Genomic DNA, 20301 nt, shown 5'->3' with positions numbered 1-20301 from the left:
TCCGGCGTCTGCAAAAAACGTTCCCTGCAATGTTTTTTGCCAACGCCAGCCCATTTTTTTCCACAGCGCATGTCCGCAGACTGAGTTTAACCCTAGAAGTGGCGAATGAAAAGAACAAATCTCTCTCTCCCGGATCAGATCATCATACCTTTGCGCGGGTGCGCTGCTCCTTTAAATCTGGGCAACACCGTATCCGGCCACGCAAAAGGATCCGGTGTCAGCGGCACATCCCAGATCCGCTACTACGGCTTTTCACCACACGGCACTGGAGTACAAAAGCCAGATGTGTGAAAGTAGCCTTAGGCCTTTGCAAAGCTATGCAATCCAGGTGGTCTACCCACCACCATACACAGAAGCAAATATCAGATAAACAGGTCCCATTTTACAATGCGAACCACACCCAGGGGTGGAGATAGAGCGGGATGGCTGCTCACCCTAACTCATCAGCTGCTCAGTTAGAGCTGGCCCTAACATGGCCGATTAACCCCTCTTAGTACTATGAGTACCAGATGGTGATGAGAGAACGTGCTCGGATAAGGCGTTATCCGAGCATTCTCGTATGCTTACAAACTGTCTTTGGCATGCTCAATTAGTATCTTCGAGCAGGCAATCCTGGCATGTGTTGCAGCTGTCGGACTCAAACATACTTTTCAAGCACGTCAAAGACAATTGGTTAGCACATGAGAATTCTTATCCGAGCACGTTCCCTCATCACTAATACTAGAGCATTACTCCAGGTTAACATCACAGAGGACATGCACCTCTGTGAAACATATCTCCCATCCAGCAAAGTCTAGAAATAAATCATTTCTACAAACGTCAAAACAGCTGATGCATTTAAGCTTTTAAAGCTACAAAAGTGGAGTAAAAGCTTTAAAAATTTGCAAACATTGCAACATTTTTACTTTAGTTTGAATCGGCTCTAGTATGCCAGAGATGCTACTCAAGTCACTGACTCAAATTCTGCACATTATGTTCCTGCAATGCTGGCATAGCACGTTTGTGAGCTGCGACAATCTTGATGAATCAGCCCAAGTTTTGAATTTAAAAAAGGAGACCAATTCCACAATAAAGGCCATAGCTTGAAATAAGCTATGTAGCAATTCTGTAAGGATGTAATGTCCAAATTTCAAAAACATTTTTGGCCATATAGTAAATACTTCTCCTAGGAAGAAATACACAAGGATGGTTTCCTTACCTCTTACAGCCTCGATGATGGGCTGTATGTTTTCTGACCACTGATGGGCAGCTATTGAAGAATAGATTCCTGGGAAATCTCTCTGCCAGATCCTTTTTCCTACCTCCCAGATCCAACCAATCTCTGGACTTGACTAAAAAGGACAAAAATGGCCATATCTCAATGGAAGTGCTATAAAGAAAAGTATCATGAACACTAAGCAACGTTTTAAAAGTCTATAAAAATAATATGTAACCTCAAGAGAGGTTATGCTAACATATGCAAGGCCAAATCACACCTAGACTTTGGTAACAACTATGGAGCACATTCTGTGGAAATCAAAAGTTTTTTATATGAAGGGAAAAGAACAACAAAAAGCATATCAAAAAGGCTAACCAAATGTAATGTGAACCCTACAGAGCCAGAAGTTTGCCCATTCTGGCAGCACCAAGCTCCGTGGCCCGTGTGGATGAGCTTTTGAACCGCTGAAGAGCCTCATTCACACATCTGATTTTCCAAGTTCATAGTCTGTGCTTTTTAGGGTAGATTCACACATCTGTATGTTACCATCGAAGAGAAGTGGTCCAATGTTGTGAGTTCATTTTCCCCTCCGTCACTGAGGCCTGGTGAACTCCCTATTCTAGTGAAGGAAGGTAGTGAGCCTGATTATCAGGCACCTGGGACTAATGAAGACGATTGGCTGAGTGGAGTCACTGACTGGATTTAAGGCAGCCTACGCCCTTTCTGCCCTGCGGGTGATTTCTCTGTGGACTCTTGGACACCAGTCTGAGTCCTGCTCTCCTAAAGCTAAGTTTTCTGTTTTGCCTTTTTGCATCTAAGATTTGTTTTTGTTTTTCTTGCTTTTTGGATTCTGCCACTCCCTGCTGGAGTGTGCAGTGTTCCTGGTGCTCTGTCTTCTGAAAGTACCTGAGTGCTGATTTAGTTTTTGAAGCTTAGTTGCTTCAGGGCCATTTTTATATCAGCTGTTGGCTTTTGTCTCTGATAGGGTTTTGGCAGATTGCAGACAGCAGCCTTCCTATCCGTTCCTATCTAGGTAGTTTTTGGGCCCCGTCTTTGCTCAGCCTGTCTTTCTGTCTGTGTAAGTGTTTTCATCTTGCTTCACCGTCATATGTGGGGGGCTGCCTATTGCTTTGGGGTCTGCTCTGGGGCAGTTAGATTTCCCCTTTCCTTCTTTAGGCCAATATCTCTCCGGCTGTGATCGAGGGGTCTAGGTCATCGTAGGAACCCCCCACGGCTACTGCTAGTTGTGTTGATAGGTTCAGGGGTCTGCAATCTGATAGTTGCCAACTTCTCTGGTTTTCAGGACTTAGCTAGCATTTCTGTTTTTGCCTCCTATGGTGACTCAATCATAACAGTCCAATTTCGTATTAGGCGTCATCCTAGTTTCAACATATTTTTTTCTTTTTCTCATTGAAGCAGGTAGACTGAATTTTAAAGTTAACCATTGGCTCTTTGCAATGTATCAGTTTAAATCATGTGAAAAACAGATGGAAAACAATCACAAAGCCTGTCTTCCCTACTTCATCTGTGTCTCACGGCTCTCCATAGACTTAAATGGTAGATTCTGATCTGCAAAATGGATGAGAGTAGGACATGCTCTGATCTGAGTCTCGAGGGACGAACACATGGATCCGGTTTTAAAACAGATGAGTGTATGAATCAATGATACGCCATAGGTCTGTATGATGCATCAAGAAAACAAAAAACGGACAAAGACATGTCATACAGGTGTGTGAATGCAGCCCTACAGATGGAACACGTATACATTATAATCTATTTAGATGTTCCCAAGTGTTTTTTTTTTTTTGGCTGTGTATCAGCAATAAAAATAAAAAAAGAAATACCTGTTTTTGACAAGAACCATGGATCAAAAGTCACCCATACAAGGCTATTGGTGCAAATCATGGACTGCATATACAGTCATGGCCAAAAGTATTGACACCCCTGCAATTCTGTCAGATAATACTCAGTTTCTTCCTGAAAATGATTGCAAACACAAATTCTTTGGTATTATCTTCATTTAATTTGTCTTAAATGAAAAAACACAAAAAGAATTGTCCTAAAGCCAAATTGGATATAATTCCACACCAAACATAAAAAAGAGGGTGGACAAAAGTATTGGCACTGTGCGAAAAATCATGTGATGCTTCTCTAATTTGTGTAATTAACAGCACCTGTAACTTACCTGTGGCACCTAACAGGTGTTGGCAATAACTAAATCACACTTGCAGCCAGTTGACATGGATTAAAGTTGACTCAACCTTTGTCCTGTGTCCTTGTGTGTACCACATTGAGCATGGAGAAAAGAAAGAAGACCAAAGAACTGTCTGAGTACTTGAGAAACCAAATTGTGAGGAAGCATGAGCAATCTCAAGGCTACAAGTCCATCTCCAAAGACCTGAATGTTCCTGTGTCTACCGTGCGCAGTGTCATCAAGAAGTTTAAAGCCCATGGCACTGTGGCTAACCTCCCTAGATGTGGACGGAAAAGAAAAATTGACAAGAGATTTCAACGCAAGATTGTGCGGATGTTGGATAAAGAACCTCCACTAACATCCAAACAAGTTCAAGCTGCCCTGCAGTCCGAGGGTACAACGGTGTCAACCCGTACTATCCGTCGGCATCTGAATGAAAAGGGACTGTATGGTAGGAGACCAAGGAAGACTCCACTTGTTACCCCGAGACATAAAAAAGCCAGGCTGGAGTTTGCCAAAACTTACCTGAAAAAGCCTAAAACATTTTGGAAGAATGTTCTTTGGTCAGATGAGACAAATGTAGAGCTTTTAGGGCAAAAGCATCAACATAGAGTTTACAGGAAAAAAGAGGCATTCAAAGAAAAGTTCACGGTCCCTACAGTCAAACATGGCGGAGGTTCCCTGATGTTTTGGGGTTGCTTTGCTGCCTCTGGCACTGGACTGCTTGACCGTGTGCATGGCATTATGAAGTCAGAAGACTACCAACAAATTTTGCAGCATAATGTAGGACCCAGTGTGAGAAAGCTGGGTCTACCTCAGAGGTCATGGGTCTTCCAGCAGGACAATAACCCAAAACACACTTCAAAAAGCACTAGAAAATGGTTTGAGAGAAAGCACTGGAGACTTCTAAGGTGGCCAGCAATGAGTCCAGACCTGAATCCCATAGAACACCTGTGGAGAGATCTAAAAATGGCACTTTGGAGAAGGCACCCTTCAAATATCAGGGACCTGGAGCAGTTTGCCAAAGAAGAATGGTCTAAAATTCCAGCAGAGCATTGTAAGAAACTCATTGATGGTTACCGGAAGCGGTTGGTCGCAGTTATTTTGGCTAAAGGTTGTGCAACCAAGTATTAGGCTGAGGGTGCCAATACTTTTGTCCGGCCCATTTTTGGAGTTTTGTGTGAAATGATCAATGTTTTGCTTTTTGCTTCATTCTCTTTTGTGTTTTTTCATTTAAGACAAATTAAATGAAGATAATAATACCAAAGAATTTGTGTTTGCAATCATTTTCAGGAAGAAACTGAATATTATCTGACAGAATTTCAGGGGTGTCAATACTTTTGGCCATGACTGTAGATGCCATCTGTGTGCTACACATGTGTGGTAGAGGTTAACAGAAGCCTTCCAATGTTTTATTAATTCTAGCCATCACTGATGGTAAAAACAGCGACTAATGAAAATCAGACTTTCTGCTCACATACTTGGGGAGGGGTAACAGATGTCTGAATGAGGCCTAATAATTACCGTATTTTTCGGACTATAAGACGCACCAGACCATAAGACGCACCCCAAATTTTGAGGTGAAAAAAAGATTTTTTAAGATGGGGGTCCATCTTATTGTCTGAATTTAGGGTATCTTACCTGAGGGCTGGCGGTGGTACAGCAGTGTCACAGGAGGCATGGTCCCTTCCTCAGGATCAGTCCGGTGTTGGCAGTGCTGATATTCGGTGTGGCTGTGGGGGGTGCACCTTATCAGGATCCCTTCCTGCTAAGGTGGGCGACGCCGCGGCCTGGTGTCCATGGGGGGTTGCAGCAGAGGTGAGGTGATGCTGAGGCGCGGTGGGCGGTACGGCGTTCACCTGAGCAGGGTCCCTTCCTCAGGTGAGGAGACGCCACGGCCCGGTGTCCAAGAGCCGAGTTAATCACAGGTTTCTTGGTGGCGGCCATCTTCCTGACGCCGCACGTGCGCAGATTGAGTTCTCTGCTTCACGGGGCTTCAGGAAAATTGCCGCGGGAGGCAGTGCGTGCGCAGATGGAGATCGCGGCGGCCATTTTACTGAAGCTGAGATCTCAATCTGCAAACTCGGCTTCAGGAAAATGGCCATCGCAATCTCAATCTGCGCACGCGCGGCCTCCCGCGGCCATTTTCCTGAAGCCACGGGAAGCAGAGAACTCAATCTGCGCACGCGCGGCTTCAGGAAGGCCGCCATCGAGAAACCCGTGATTCACCCGGTTCTGCTCTATGTGGACATCGGGCCGCGGCGTCTCCACACCTGAGGAGGGGACCATGCTCAGGTGCATGCCGTACTGCCCACTGTGCCTCAGCATCGCCGCACCTCTTCCACCGCCACACCACTGCTGCAACCCCCTGGTAAGCCCGCGTTTGCACTATAAGACGCACCCCCCATTTTCCTCACAATTTTTTTGGGGGAAAAGTGTGTCTTATAGTCCGCCGTAAAATACGGCAATGAAAAGTACGCTATTAAAATAAGTTATCAAACCTTTGATAGAAAATGCATAAAATTAATCTCGATCCTGCTCAACGATCTTGTGGTATTGTGTTGAACCCCCACTGGACCAAAAAACACATGTGCACACAACGTGACACTCTAAAAAATTCAATAGCATCATGTGAACGTAGCCTAATTCACACTGTTTTATGGCAAGCCGTTTTGAAGCCTTTATTAGTTTAAGGACCGAACATCTAGTCCATTCACTCACCATTAGGGCTTATTCACACTGGAGTACAGCATTCGATGATTGTCTCATTCGAGAGCATCGGATGTTACGTGCAAATGACTCTCAGCTCATACTCTACTTTGAACGTGATCCGAGTGTCACTTTACGATAATCCGATTCACTTGCATGCGAGAATCGGATTAGGGATGGAAAGAAGGTGAAGAACTTAATTTCTCTATTCTGTCAGTCTGCATATATGGGACTGCACTGCACGCACCCATAGATTTGTGTAGGTGCTCTCCATCTGATATACGCTGACAATCGCAGCATGCAGCCTCGGCATGAGAAAATGAACGCTAGTCGGCACTGTTCCATAATATATAGTTGTGGCCAAAAGTATTGACACACCTGCAATTTTGTCAGATAATACTCAGTTTCTTCCTGAAAATGATTGCAAACACAAATTCTTTGGTATTATTATCTTCATTTAATTTGTCTTAAATGAAAAAACACAAAAAGAATTGTCCTAAAGTCAAATTGGATATAATTCCACACCAAACATAAAAAAGAGGGTGGACAAAAGTATTGGCACTGTTCGAAAAATCATGTGATGCTTCTCTAATTTGTGTAATTAACAGCACCTGTAACTTACCTGTGGCACCTAACAGGTGTTGGCAATAACTAAATCACACTTGCAGCCAGTTGACATGGATTAAAGTGGACTCAACCTCTGCCCTGTGTCCTTGTGTGTACCACATTGAGCATGGAGAAAAGAAAGAAGACCAAAGAACTGTCTGAGGACTTGAGAAACCAAATTGTGAGGAAGCATGAGCAATCTCAAGGCTACAAGTCCATCTCCAAAGACCTGAATGTTCCTGTGTCTACCGTGCACAGTGTCATCAAGAAGTTTAAAGCCCATAGCACTGTGGCTAACCTCCCTAGATGTGGACGGAAAAGAAAAATTGACAAGAGATTTCAACGCAAGATTGTGCGGATGTTGGATATAGAACCTCGACTAACATCCAAAACAAGTTCAAGCTGCCCTGCAGTCCGAGGATACAACAGTGTCAACCCGTACTATCCGTCGGCATCTGAATGAAAAGGGACTGTATGGTAGGAGACCCAGGAAGACCCCACTTCTTACCCCGAGACATAAAAAAAGCCAGGCTGGAGTTTGCCAAAACTTACCTGAAAAAGCCTAAAACGTTTTGGAAGAATGTTCTCTGGTCAGATGAGACAAAAGTAGAGCTTTTTGGGAAAAGGCATCAACATAGAGTTTACAGGAGAAAAAAAAGAGGCATTCAAAGAAAAGAACACGGTCCCTACAGTCAAACATGGCGGAGGTTCCCTGATGTTTTGGGGTTGCTTTGCTGCCTCTGGCACTGGACTGCTTGACCGTGTGCATGGCATTATGAAGTCTGAAGACTACCAACAAATTTTGCAGCATAATGTAGGGCCCAGTGTGAGAAAGCTGGGTCTCCCTCAGAGGTCATGGGTCTTCCAGCAGGACAATGACCCAAAACACACTTCAAAAAGCACTAGAAAATGGTTTGAGAGAAAGCACTGGAGACTTCTAAGGTGGCCAGCAATGAGTCCAGACCTGAATCCCATAGAACACCTGTGGAGAGATCTAAAAATGGCAGTTTGGAGAAGGCACCCTTCAAATATCAGGGACCTGGAGCAGTTTGCCAAAGAAGAATGGTCTAAAATTCCAGCAGAGCATTGTAAGAAACTCATTGATGGTTACCGGAAGCGGTTGGTCGCAGTTATTTTGGCTAAAGGTTGTGCAACCAAGTATTAGGCTGAGGGTGCCAATACTTTTGTCTGGCCCATTTTTGGAGTTTTGTGTGAAATGATCAATGTTTTGCTTTTTGCTTCATTCTCTTTTGTGTTTTTTTCATTTAAGACAAATTAAATGAAGATAATAATACCAAAGAATTTGTGTTTGCAATCATTTTCAGGAAGAAACTGAGTATTATCTGACAGAATTGCAGGGGTGTCAAGACTTTTGGCCACAACTGTATCACTGGAGCGAGTGCTAGCCGAGGAAACATCGGACAGCACTCGTCCAAGTTATACGCTGGCTACTCGCCAGTGTGAGCGAGCCCTTAATGTGAAGCGTCAGCCTCACTGACCAGAAACAATTTAAAAGTGACAGTCTCTTATAGGGTTAAAACTGCAGACTGTACATGGGAATACCGACCACCAGGATGAAGAAGAGGGGGCTTTAGCAGAGAAGATTGTATTACGTAAAACTTACAGATCTGACAGCAGGCGGGATTCTTTTCCACAAATAGCGAGCATTATTCCTGAAAAAAAGAATAAAGAAAAAAGTAAAACTTGTTACAAAGCGCCAAGCCTAAAGTATTCTGTGTACATCAGAGCAGCCTATAAAGTATAGCTACACATCTCACAGCACCAGTGGGACAGGGTGGCTTCACAAAACAGAGATGCCGCAAAGCGATGTGCCTCAACGCTGGTCCTCAAGGCCCCAATAGGTCACGCTTTTGGAATTTCACTTGGGAGGGAATATGTGGAAATTTCTGATACCCTGGTAATTCCATCTCCTGTGCAACATTAAGGAAACCCTGAAAACATGATCTGTTGGGGGCCGTGAGGACTGGAGTTGGGGAACATTACTGTAAAGGGGAAAAAAAATAAAATAAAAAAACTCCCAGAAAGAAACAGCAGACCACCACAGACACCACATAAATGACAGAGAAAGAGAGTGTGCCAAATGCCGCAGGGTGTAACACTGACTACAGGACTCTAATACTTTCTATCCAGTAGAACATTCCCACCATTTACTGTAACTGCTGCCACTTGGGACATTGCTTCCATAACCCTACTCCGTTGTTTCTTATAGATGAGCAATTGTAACAGCTGGATCCAGCCTGCCCAATCTTCTCTGTCATATGTTTTATAATCATTGAAACAGACTGAAGTTTTGATCTGGTGATTAGCCATGAGCGGACCCGTGGAAATTCGGATTCTGGTACTTGACCCGAACTTTAATCCAAAGTCCGGGTACCAGAACTCAAACCTCATTGAAGACAATGAAGAACTGAACTTTGGATCTGCAAAAAAAAAAAAAAAATTCTCTCCCTCTCCTCTTGTAACTCTGAACATTACAACGGACTTCCGGGAGAAGTCTGCGGTCGGAGTTTAACACAGACACTAACCATTTAAAGTACGGGCTCGCTCATCTCTTATTGGTGACACACACTACACAAACCGGTGGGAAAACAATACATTATAAGGCCGAAATCCACCATGTCTCATTCCATAAAATAAAAAGCTATTAGCTAATACAGGCCCAAACAAGGAACTTGATTAGACAATCTTGATATTTCACTTAGAATGGCGGGAAAATATATACCTCACAATGGCAACCAGAGTCATAATTAATGTCCCACACTATACATAATTAACTGAATTCAGTGCCATACTTATATGTAATAGCTGAAAAGTTTTGGAGTATGACTTATGATTCAGATGCACCCTGATGCTTTTGCCCGTCAATAGCACGGTTCATCAGGAGGTTAGAGTGATAGAGATGACGGATGCCATGATGGATGATGACATGAATCATTAAAGGTTGTTTTTAAAGGGAATATATGTTCATAGACTAATTTCAAATTTCCTTGACTTTATCTCGTACCTTGATCAAAATGCTAATTAAAATTTCCATGGTCATGGAACACAGAGGGGTCAATAAAGTACATAGAGACCTATATAGGGAGGTAATAATCAGATTAAGGCAATATTCACACATTCAGTTATACGGATGTAAAATACTGACCAAACACTGAACGTGTCAATGTAGCCTAACAGTCAGCTCCTTTAACTGTTTTTCTGCAGCATTCACATTATGCACAAGCACCGCCACATACACAGAAGCACACACTGCATGTACAGATGCACACAATGCCGCTGCCGCGCTGCGGAATATGTTGGCGCTATATAAAGATTATCATTATTATTATAAAGATGCACGTATACAGATGCACCACACACGTAGTCAAAATTGTTAGTACCCCTCGTTTAAAGGCCACCTGTCTAAGATGCAGCCGCTGCCTTTCAGGGCTTATCTGCAGCATTCTGTAATGCTGTAGATAAGCCCCTGATCCGACCTGAAAGACCAGAAAAATAAGTTTTATTATACTTACCGGGGGGCGGCGGTCTGGTCCGATGGGTGTGGCAGGTCCGGGTCCGGCGCCTCCCATCTTCTTGCGATGTCACCATCCTTTTTCTTCATGGCTCCCCGGCATCGCGCTCCTGCGCAGGAGTACTTATCTGCCCTTTTGAGGGCAAAGTACTGCAGTACGCAGGCGCTGGACCTCTCTGACCTTTCTCGGCACCTGCGCACTGCAGTACTTTTCTCTGCCCTCAACAGGGCAGATAAGTACGCCTGCACAGAAGTGCGATGCCGGGAGCGAGGAAGAAAGCAGGAGCGCAACATCACAAGAAGATGGGAGGCGCCAGACACGGACCTGCGACACCCATCGGAATGGCCCCCTGGGTGAGTATAATAAAAGGTATTTTTCTTATCTTCCAGGTCGGACCGGGGGCTTATCTACAACACTATAGAATGCTGCAGATAAGCCCTGAAAGGCAGTGGCCGCATCTTATAGCGGCCAAAACTGCTGACAGGTTTCCTTTAATGACAGAAAAACCCACAATGGTCACAAAAATAACTTGAATCTGACAAAAGTAATAATAAATCAAGAATCTACGAAAACAAATTAAAGAACGGCAGACATTGCTTTTCAACCATGCTTCCACAGAATTTAAAAAAAAATTAAAACTCATGAAATAGGCCTGGACAGAAATGATGCTACCCCTGAAAATAATGTGACAAAAGGGACATGTTAAATCGCAATGTGCCCACTAATTAGCATCACAAGTGTCTACAATCTTGGAATCAGTGAGTGGCCTGTATAGAGGGCTACAGATAATCACTGTGCTGTTTGGTGACATGGTGTGTATCACACACAACATGGAGCAGAGGAAGCAAAGGAAAGAGTTGTCTCAGGAGATTAGAAAGACAATTATAAACAAATATGTTAAAGGTAAAAGTTATAAGACCATCTCCAAGCAGCTTGATGTTCCTGTGACTACAGTTGCACATATTATTCAGAAATTTAAGCTCCATGGGACTGTAGCCAACCTCCCTGGACGTGGCCGCAGGAGAAAAAAGGACGACAAATCAAAGAGACGGATGATACGAATGGTAACAAAAGACCTCAGAAAAACTTCTAAACAGATTTTAAAGGTGAACGACAAGCTGAAGGAACATCAGTGTCAGATCACACCATCTGTCGTTGTGTGAGTCAAAATGGACTTCATGGGAAACTACCAAGGAGAGGACACCATTGTTGAAAAAAATAAATTAAAAAAAAAGCCACAAAGCTTCTGGGATAATGTCCTATGGACAGATGAGAAAAAAATGGAACTTTTTGGCAAGGCACATCATCAGCTATGTTCACAGAAAAATGAAGCATATCAAGAAAAGAAGACTGTCCGACTGTGAAACATGGAGGAGGCTCTTTTGTGTTCTGGGGCTGCTTTGCTGCATCTGGCACAGGGTGTCTAGAATCTGAGCAGGGTACAATGAAATCTCAAGACTATCAAGGGATTCTAGAGTGAAATGTGCTGCCCAGTGTCACAAAGCTTGGTCTCAGTCGCAGGTCATGGGTCTTGCAACAGGATAACGACCCAAAACACACAGCTAAAAACACCGAAGAATGACTCAGAGGAAAACATTGGACTATTCTGAAGTGGCTTTCTATGAGCCCTGACCTAAATCCTATTGAGCATCTCTGGAAAGAGCTGAAACATGCCGTCTGGAAAAGGCTACCTTCATACCCGAGACAACTGGAGCAGTTTGCTGTTGAGGAGTGGGCCACAATACCTGTCGAGAGGTGCAGAAGTCTCATTAACAGTTACAGGAATCATTTGATTGCAGTGATTGCCTCAAATGGTTGTACAACAAAATATCAAGTTAAGAGTGCCATTATTTCTGTTCAGGCCTATTTCATGAATTTTATTTACTTTTTTAATTCTGTGGAATCATGGTTGAAAAGCAATCTCTGACTTTCATTTGTTCATTTTCATAGATGTTTTATTTATTTTTAGTTTTGCCACATTCAAATTATTTCTGTGACCATTGTGGGTTTTTCTGTCATTAAACGAGGGGCACCAACAATTTTGACCAAGTGTGTATACAGAGATGCACAGTCACTGCATATACACAAACTGCATGTACACAGATGCACACAGCACCGCTACATATACACAGATGCACAGACTTTCACCGCATATACACGGCCATTTACATTTATTTGGAGATTTACATATTCTAACAGGCATTTTGTTGGAACAGTATGGTTAAATCACTCAGATTTCTGGATGTTCTCTCTTTATAACAGCCTTGCCATTGTGTTTTCAGGACTCTCCAGGGTCAGCAAGGGCAAGAAGACAGTGCCAAAACTTGCATGCAAATGGTCAAGTAGGGCTGTTGATAGGTTTTATTACCAAGGAAAGGCATCTGAGCCCTTTTCTACCTAAACTCTATCAGGCCTGTTTTTGTGTGACATCTCAACATATTGTGGCAGGGCTAAGGGTCGTGTAATTGATGGGAGATATGTGTCTCATAAATGGCTTATCTCCATAATGTAAGGCAGAAGTAAAGCATACCAGATATTGTTATTGTTTTTGTTTGAAGGACCTGTGGTGAGGTCACAGTCAGGTGACCAGTCAGCTGCTGGGAACGTGGGTGTGGCTACAGCCTTATAATGTGACCTGCTCCTGAACCAGGGAGCTGTATGTGGGGAGGACTACACCTCCCAGCATGTGCTGAGACTCGCGGTCTGAGTCTGCAACCACGAAGGTTTATGTTTTGTTTGCCTAAGCTAGAGGCTATTTTTGGTGATACGCTGTTTTATGGTTTATGACAGAAATAAACCTCATGAACTTTGGAAGAACCGGTCTCCTGATTGTCTCCCGCTGCACCTGAGCGAGTCACATCCCCACAATATATTGAAACTATTTGGGTCACTATACATACATGTTGATGTTGTTTTTCAGGAATTGCCTACAGGGTTCCTTTTTAATGGTTATCAATAAAATGTTTATTTTTTAATAGGTGGAAATTTTTTCAATAGGCTAGACATATTCACAGAAACACACAGCTCCGCTGCGTATGCACATATTTCAACTGCAGGTCTCCTATGTAGACTTTAATCATGAGTAGTTTAGTACCAGATATATAGTCTTGTTAATCCCCATATTTACCAGTTTTCACAAGGCGTAGGACTGATAACAGGACTAATATCCTGGGAGGTCCTTCAGCTCCATTGTTCAGTGCTTTTTTTAGGAACTGCTGGTGAACACTGAGCCGCTCCTGTTCTACATTGGTGATGTGCAGGGTTCAGCCTCCTATCCTGACCTGCACTAATCAGACAGATCTGTGTTGGGCAGGAGGGAGAACTGAGGTGCTGCATAGTTCTCTCAGTGATTGAGAAGGATGGAGAGCGCTCCACACTTTTTACGAAAATTTTTAATTGATTAAGAAAAAAAAAGTGTCAGTCACAAAGATACAGTATTTAGCTCTTAATAGATAGATTCAACTGTAGCAAACACTAAACTACGAGATGTATTATATCTAAAAAAAAGTATATATATTACACATACATACATAGACGCATACATAGCCAACACACCCAAAGGTAGAAATATCGCCTCTACATGTGTCATTGATGCCTGTAAATGCATTTTTACTCAATGTCAGCCACATGCTTATAACTATCAGGGGACTGAACGCTGAGTAGTAGAGGAGAGCGGCGCCACAGGGCATAACATGAACATTTTGGTCAATAGAAAGTTGCAAGCCCCGTCATAATGGCAGGAGACAGTGATAAGTGTTATTACCAAGCAGACGCGCTGTACAGAGAGCCAGACTGCTGCTCTGAACGTCTTGATTCCTGTGTCCTAACAGATTTATTGGCATCAATGCTATCGGAGCCGGTCATCCAGCGATGATGTGCCGGGAGGTCAATCGCTCTCTGTAGTGTGGCTACTAAATTATTAGGACACAAAGGGTCATTTAGTGAGGGAGGGTATGGCTAGAATGCCATTGTTTCACAGGCGATGGAGACTGCACATACCGGAGGGTAGGAAGCAGCACTTAGTTAGGCATCTCCTGCACACTGAGTGACTCCTTTGTTTTCCACACAATTTACATGAGTTGACGAAAAAGTATGGGAACAGAATGATTAATACAAAATGTTCTGTCCCCATATTTGGTATTTGTTATCGGCAACACAGTCTCAGTTTTCATAGGGTGAAATGCTGCTGATAAAACACTTTAATCGCTCAGGAGATGATCATTGGCATGTTTACACGGGTCAATTATCAGGAACAAGCATTCCAGCAAACTACTGACTAGTCTAAATGTGGGATTACATTTTTGTTCCCTATAACAGTGTTCAAACTCTGCTGTTACATAGAAATAATTCTCTTTTCACAGAAATACAGGATCTGGAGATTGTAAAAATAGAACGACCTTCCTAACGTTCTAGGAGTTCAAGAGTTATCCTGAGAGCTGCAGTTTGTCAGCAGTGAAACTGTCCAAGGGCAGCCAGTGTCTTCATGTGCTTGAGGGTGTAAACCGTATCTGCAGCCTGTGAGCCCTTCTCTGCTGACTAATGCCCTCAATACAATAGTAGTTAAGGAGTAAAATAAAACTTTTTTTTCCTCTATTATTTCGCCATTCCATTGCAGAAATATTAGTAATCAAGTATTTGGCACCCAGCTGAGTCCTAAGTGGACATTATCAGATATTTTTCACTGGGGGCGTGTACTTCTGCCTCCTGTATGACATTGACCAATCATAATAAGGCAGCAACATAGAAGTGCAGAAGGAACTGTGATGAGGTCATCAGGGTCACATGAAATGAGTTCACAGGTACAGCCAGCTGGAGTGTGCAGCCTAAATAAGCACTGAAGATAGTATTTCCAGAACTTCTGTGCTGTATAATATAACTGAGATGAATAAACACGGCATGTCCAGTTCAACATGAAAAATTTGGTGAAAGGTCCTCTTTAGCACCTGGCCATTGCTCCAATCTTTGCCTTTTATCCCTAGCTAGTTTCGTTCACAATATCACGTGATAACTGCAGCCAATCAGAAGCAGTAACCTTCACTATTCCAGAACTGCTCTTCCTCTCTGAAAGCAGCAGCCAACCGTGACATTTTCGGATACAGGTAGGGGACACAGGATCAACATTGGAGAAATGGAATGGGCATGGGAGTTAAGGTACTGTCACATTTAGCGATGCACCAGCGATCCCGACCAGCGATATGACGATATATTGCATGAATCCCATGTACTGCATACCATTTGGGACTGTATTATGGTCTATCCTTGATCTTAACTCCCTATAGTTTTATCGTATTCTTGTTATTTGTAATTTCTATTTTGCAATAAAATCATTAACTTTTATCAAGTGATTAGCTCCAAGTGTTTATTGGAGGAGCTATACTTTTTTATTAGATGGTTACATCCACCTGAGGACACCGGCCTGGGATCTTTGAATATTTTCCTTTTTTTATTCCGGTGGTTACACCATCTCACTATTCAATGTTAAAACAAGTTTCCCTACATAAATAGTGAGATCTTAATTTTCTAGTACACAGGTTACAAAATGTTGAGTTACTGAAAATTACAAACTCCTACTTGACAAAAAAAACCCCACACTCCTCAAAATTGCTCATAAGACTATTGTTACCCCTATAAAATATGTTGTGCGGCCTCTGAACGCAACACATACTTACATGTCATTATGCAAGAGGTAGAGGACTAAAAGTTGACTGTAGACTTGAGGAGTAGCAACACCTCCTGGGGCCTAAAGAAATAGTCGGGTTAATTCATTGTATAAAATAGTTGCTTTAGTCATTAATGACCAATCACGAAGTGTAGAAGCAGATAGAATCCTGAATAACCAACCACAAAGACAAAAAAAACTGTTCAAAGTCACACTTGCCTACAGCAGCCAATCATATATCAGGATTCTTACCCCTACATGTCGTTGAGGTTATGTTTTAGTTCCTATATAAATCATGGCGGTTGGCAGTTATCATTGAGCGACAGACAACAGCCTTGTGCGTTGCGAGGATTTGCCGGTACCAAAGGGTATGTATGCGTTATACATACTTCCGGCCAGAGCCCGTCCAGTGGGCGCGACCACACTCCATACACTTGCATTTAGCAAGGCCGTGCCTCACCTAGTAGCGTGGCCGATTAGAGGATGCAGCATCGCTCCATACAAGTGGACGGGCTCTGGCTGTGTGTATGACGAATATATACCCTCCGGTCCCAGGTCAGAAACCGGTGAATCCACACAGTGCAGTTCGCGCTGAGGGAATTCATAATACTTAGCGAGTGCACACTTATCAATTTGGACTGGACATTCCCTTTAAACCTAACAGCTGATACATGCTACACAAAATATGGAATGTGCCAGATTGTGGCAGCATCAACTCAGCCAGGTATGTTTTAGAGCTCAGATGAGTTTCGCATGTACGTGGGCTCTCCGTGTTATACTCCGATAGCAGACGGATACATTTTATTGAATATGGCTGTCCAGATGACAGTTTCACACGGATGGAGTGTCTGTGAGACAGAAACTTGCAGCATGCACTAAGCTCTTCTGTATTTCAGATACAAACTTGCCTACTGAAGTCTATAGGTGGGTAAAAAAAAAAAAGTCAGATCCCACACCATCTGTACTGCATCCGATTTTTACGGTTTATTATTATTTAACAGCCTTCGACTCAATCATGAGCCATGGCGACTTGATGGATGAACGCTCTGCAGGAAGCTCGATCTTGTGCTAGCCTAGATAGGTCCATCAGGGTCTTCCCCACAGTAATATTGGTATCATCAAGCCATCAGGTTGCTGGTCTAACTCTCTGCCTTGTTCCTTCTAATCTCCAGACAAGGATATACTTCTCCAGCGATTTCTCTCTGTGTCCAAAGTAAGCAAGTCGTAGCTTGATGATCCTTGCCCCCAGTGACATGTCTGATTTGACTTGTTCCAAAATGAATTTATTTCGGCATTTGACTTTTAGGAGTACATTGTCATTATAAACATGGGAAGCTGTACTTGATCACGGACATTTTAAAACTGATGATGTATAAATCCGGAGGGATATATAGATAGATAGATATATATATATATATATATATATATATATATATATATAAAACACCACACACGGATGAAAAGGTGAAAAGGCAGATTTTTCATAGTCATCTGATCCTGGCCCCATTCAGTTAACGCTGCGGTGCTTAAAAGTACATTTAAAAGTCGGCTGGGGATCAAGATGCTCATGTGACTAGTCCAAGATGCAAATCTTTACCAGCTTTCTCCAGCTCTGCTTGAGTAACTGGTCTCCTCCTATACACACGTCACCATAGCGAATGGGATGTGGAGAAGCCGCCAGTCCCTGGACTGCCTTTAAATGCCACAGTGATTCAGGGTACAACATACCATTCTGAAAAGATACACCCACAGTCTGACACATGCTGTCCGTGATTTGGGAAGAATATATCAGCTGCCCGGTTCCATTTAAAGGGAATCTGTCAGCAGGCTTTTGCTATTTAATCTAAAAGCAGCATCAGATAGGGGCTGAGAGTCTGATTCCAGGGATGTGTCAATTATTAGGCAGTGTTCTGTAGTTTCAATACAATCAGTATTTTAGCAGCTGGAGATTATCACTACAGGACCAGGCTTCATGTGCAGGCCAGTCCAGCTAATCAGTGTAACCCTGCCCCCACCACTGATTGGCAACTTGCTGACAATGCACATAGGAAGCTGCTAATCAGCGGTGTGAGTTATAAACGGCCCAGAAGTCTTAAGCCCCCGTCACACACAAGTTTTGTGACGCAACAGCGATCTCACCAGCGAGATCGCTGTGTGTGACACTTACCAGCGACCGACCGCCCCCCGCCGGGTATCGCTGATCGTCCTGGAATGGCCAGGACATTATTTTGATCGCTGGTAACTAAGGTAAACATCAGGTCTCTAAGCGGCGCGCAGCGCTTACAAGCCCGATGTGTACCTTAGTTACCAGCGCGCTGGTGCAGGGAGCTGGTAACCAAGGTACACATTGGGTTTCTAAGTGCCGCTTAGAAACCCAATGTGTTCTTTGGTTACCAGCTCCCTGCACCAGCGCGCAGGTAACTAAGCGACGTGCGTCACTTGTTACCTGCGTGTCGCTGGTGCTGATCGCTGGTGAAGCTGCCTGTTTGGAAGCTCACCAGCGATCATGTAGCGACTCACCAGCGATCCTGACAAGGTCATATCGTTGTCGGGATCGCTGGTGCATCGCTATGTGTGACGGGGCCCTTAGCTCTGCTACATCTGACAAAATATTCTATGCAAACTGCACCAAGCAATCCAGTAGGTGATGCAACCCTGAAATCAGGCTCTCTGCATTATACCATCAGATTCCAAAGCAGAAAAAACCTGCTGACAGATTCCCTTTAGAGGGGTTTGAGGCTCTGCTGCATGGCGGATGTACCAGAACAGGCCATGTGCATGATACCTGGCGTGTCCAGTGATCGCTCAGGATCAGTCCAACCCTTAGTGCACAAATGAGAGATGCTGCACGCCGCCCCTTTTAGCAAAGCTGCAGTCACTAGAATAGATGTAACATTTGTGGGGCAATTACCCTTAGCCAGAGCCTTATGCCATGTTACATCATTCAGCCAGGCACCATCACTGGAGTCCACTGTCCCACCGTCAGTAGCAGACTGACAGGCTCGCCCCCCGCCCCATTTAGATGAAGGGATAAAGCCCCTGTTCTCATGATCATCGGGGCACCAGCAATTACTCATGTGTTCCCTAATGCTCTGTGTATAGGTGGCAGGACGTCATTCAGGGAACATTCCTCTACTACTGAAATATATTAACTCTTAAATGAGTCTGTAACTGCAGAACGTGGAGAATCCCTCTAAGCAGAGCGCCAGAGACAAGCCCAGGGCAGCCAGGGACTATATAACGAGGTTGGAGGGATACAGGCCCTCTGCCATCAGCCCTCTCTGTAGGCAGTGCCGGCAGTTAGCACGGTATACACAGGACAGTGCGGAGTGACAGGCACATGGCCTCATGCACAGCTTCCTGAGCTATCAGCCGAACGCACCTCCAGTTCCTGCTCCTCACACTGCTCTAGAAGCTTTTGGTAGGACACCGGATTTTCCGCCATCACGGCAACTGGCATCTTCCCTGCGGGCCCCCGGGGCCTCAGCGCTGCTCCGCCAGCACACGTCTTCCGCTTCCGGGTCAGGGCACGTCACGGCTGCATTCCTCGCATTGGCTGGAGGTAAGCAGCACCTGATTGGCGGAGAGCGTGGAACGCAAACACGTGATCTTATTGCGCATGCGTTGTACAGGGGGCTGCTACAGTCATGAGTGATCTGTTCCCTACACTGCCTCACTGGCTGCAGCGCTCAGGCTAGTGGCCATGAGAGGCAGGTTACTATGGAAACCAGAAATATACAAACAGTGTGCACAGCCAGTTACTCCATAACTGAGCACTGAATTATAGCTGAGGCCACGCGCACACGTTCAGTATTTGGTGACTTTTTTTACCTCAGTATCTGTAAACCAAACCAGGAGTGGGTGATAGAAACACGTCCCCACTTCTGTATTTATCAGGGCAGTTTCTAGGGAATTTTGCCAACAGGGCGAACATAGAAAAAGCGCCCCCCCCCCCCCGAACATTAACATGCTGAATACTTTAGATAAACTTAGATAAACATGTCTTACCTTTGCATCAATCCAATCCTCGAAGGCATCACCTCTCGATATTACACACAAAGACAGCAGGCTAAGCACCACAGTATCCTCAAAAAAATTAAATACACTGCAGTAATAATATCCTTTAATTAGCCCCTATGGTAATAATATCCCCCATCCTGACCCTTGTGTGTCTCATTCCTGACTTCAGCCATATTTTCTCTCATCCTGCCCTCATGAGTATCCATTCTGCCCCCATATGATCTCCCGATCCTGCCCCGTCTACATCTTATCCATAATGCCCCATGATCCTGCACCGTGTGTCTCCCATCCTGCGCCCTGTGTCTCACATTCTGCCCTGTCCTGTGTCTTACTGTCACATTCTGCCCCCTCCTGTGTCTTACTGTCACATTCTGCCCCCCGT

General features: G+C 44.0%; 1 protein-coding gene and 1 long non-coding RNA gene across 2 annotated transcripts in view; one reads left to right on the top strand and one right to left on the bottom strand.

Annotated features, from left to right (window-relative positions):
- Positions 1–941: 941 nt before the first annotated feature.
- LOC141091842 (COP9 signalosome complex subunit 8-like) lies at positions 942–19542 on the bottom strand. The gene is made up of 4 exons (XM_073577597.1): positions 19282–19542; positions 15910–15980; positions 8332–8380; positions 942–1331 (listed from the first exon to the last, which is right to left on the bottom strand). Exons 1-4 carry the CDS (start codon positions 19357–19359, stop codon positions 957–959), a joined length of 573 nt encoding a protein of 190 aa, XP_073433698.1. The 5' UTR covers positions 19360–19542; the 3' UTR covers positions 942–956.
- Positions 19330–20301, top strand: part of LOC141091844 (uncharacterized) — a 243768-nt gene continuing 242796 nt past the window's right edge. Inside the window, exon 1 of the long non-coding RNA XR_012232600.1 lies at positions 19330–19461. This is a non-coding gene — a long non-coding RNA (uncharacterized lncRNA). The remainder of the gene's footprint in view (positions 19462–20301) is intronic.

This window comes from Dendrobates tinctorius, unplaced genomic scaffold (genome assembly GCF_039654945.1).
Source record: "Dendrobates tinctorius isolate UK_male_01 unplaced genomic scaffold, ASM3965494v1 ptg000056l, whole genome shotgun sequence".
NCBI lineage: Eukaryota > Metazoa > Chordata > Amphibia > Anura > Dendrobatidae > Dendrobates > Dendrobates tinctorius.
This window is presented reverse-complemented; position numbering and strand designations above follow the sequence as displayed.

What these genes read in the sequence shown, in the direction of transcription:
- LOC141091842 (XM_073577597.1), bottom strand. Translation starts at nt 19,359, where the DNA reads ATGCCAGTTGCCGTGATGGCGGAAAATCCGGTGTCCTACCAAAAGCTT. An exon ending in GTGAGGAGCAGGAACTGGAG is followed by an intron (nt 15,981 to 19,281) that starts GTGCGTTCGGCT and finishes CTATTTCTTTAG; the next exon opens with GCCCCAGGAGGTGTTGCTAC. An exon ending in TCCCGCCTGCTGTCAGATCT is followed by an intron (nt 1,332 to 8,331) that starts GTAAGTTTTACG and finishes TGTCCTTTTTAG; the next exon opens with TCAAGTCCAGAGATTGGTTG.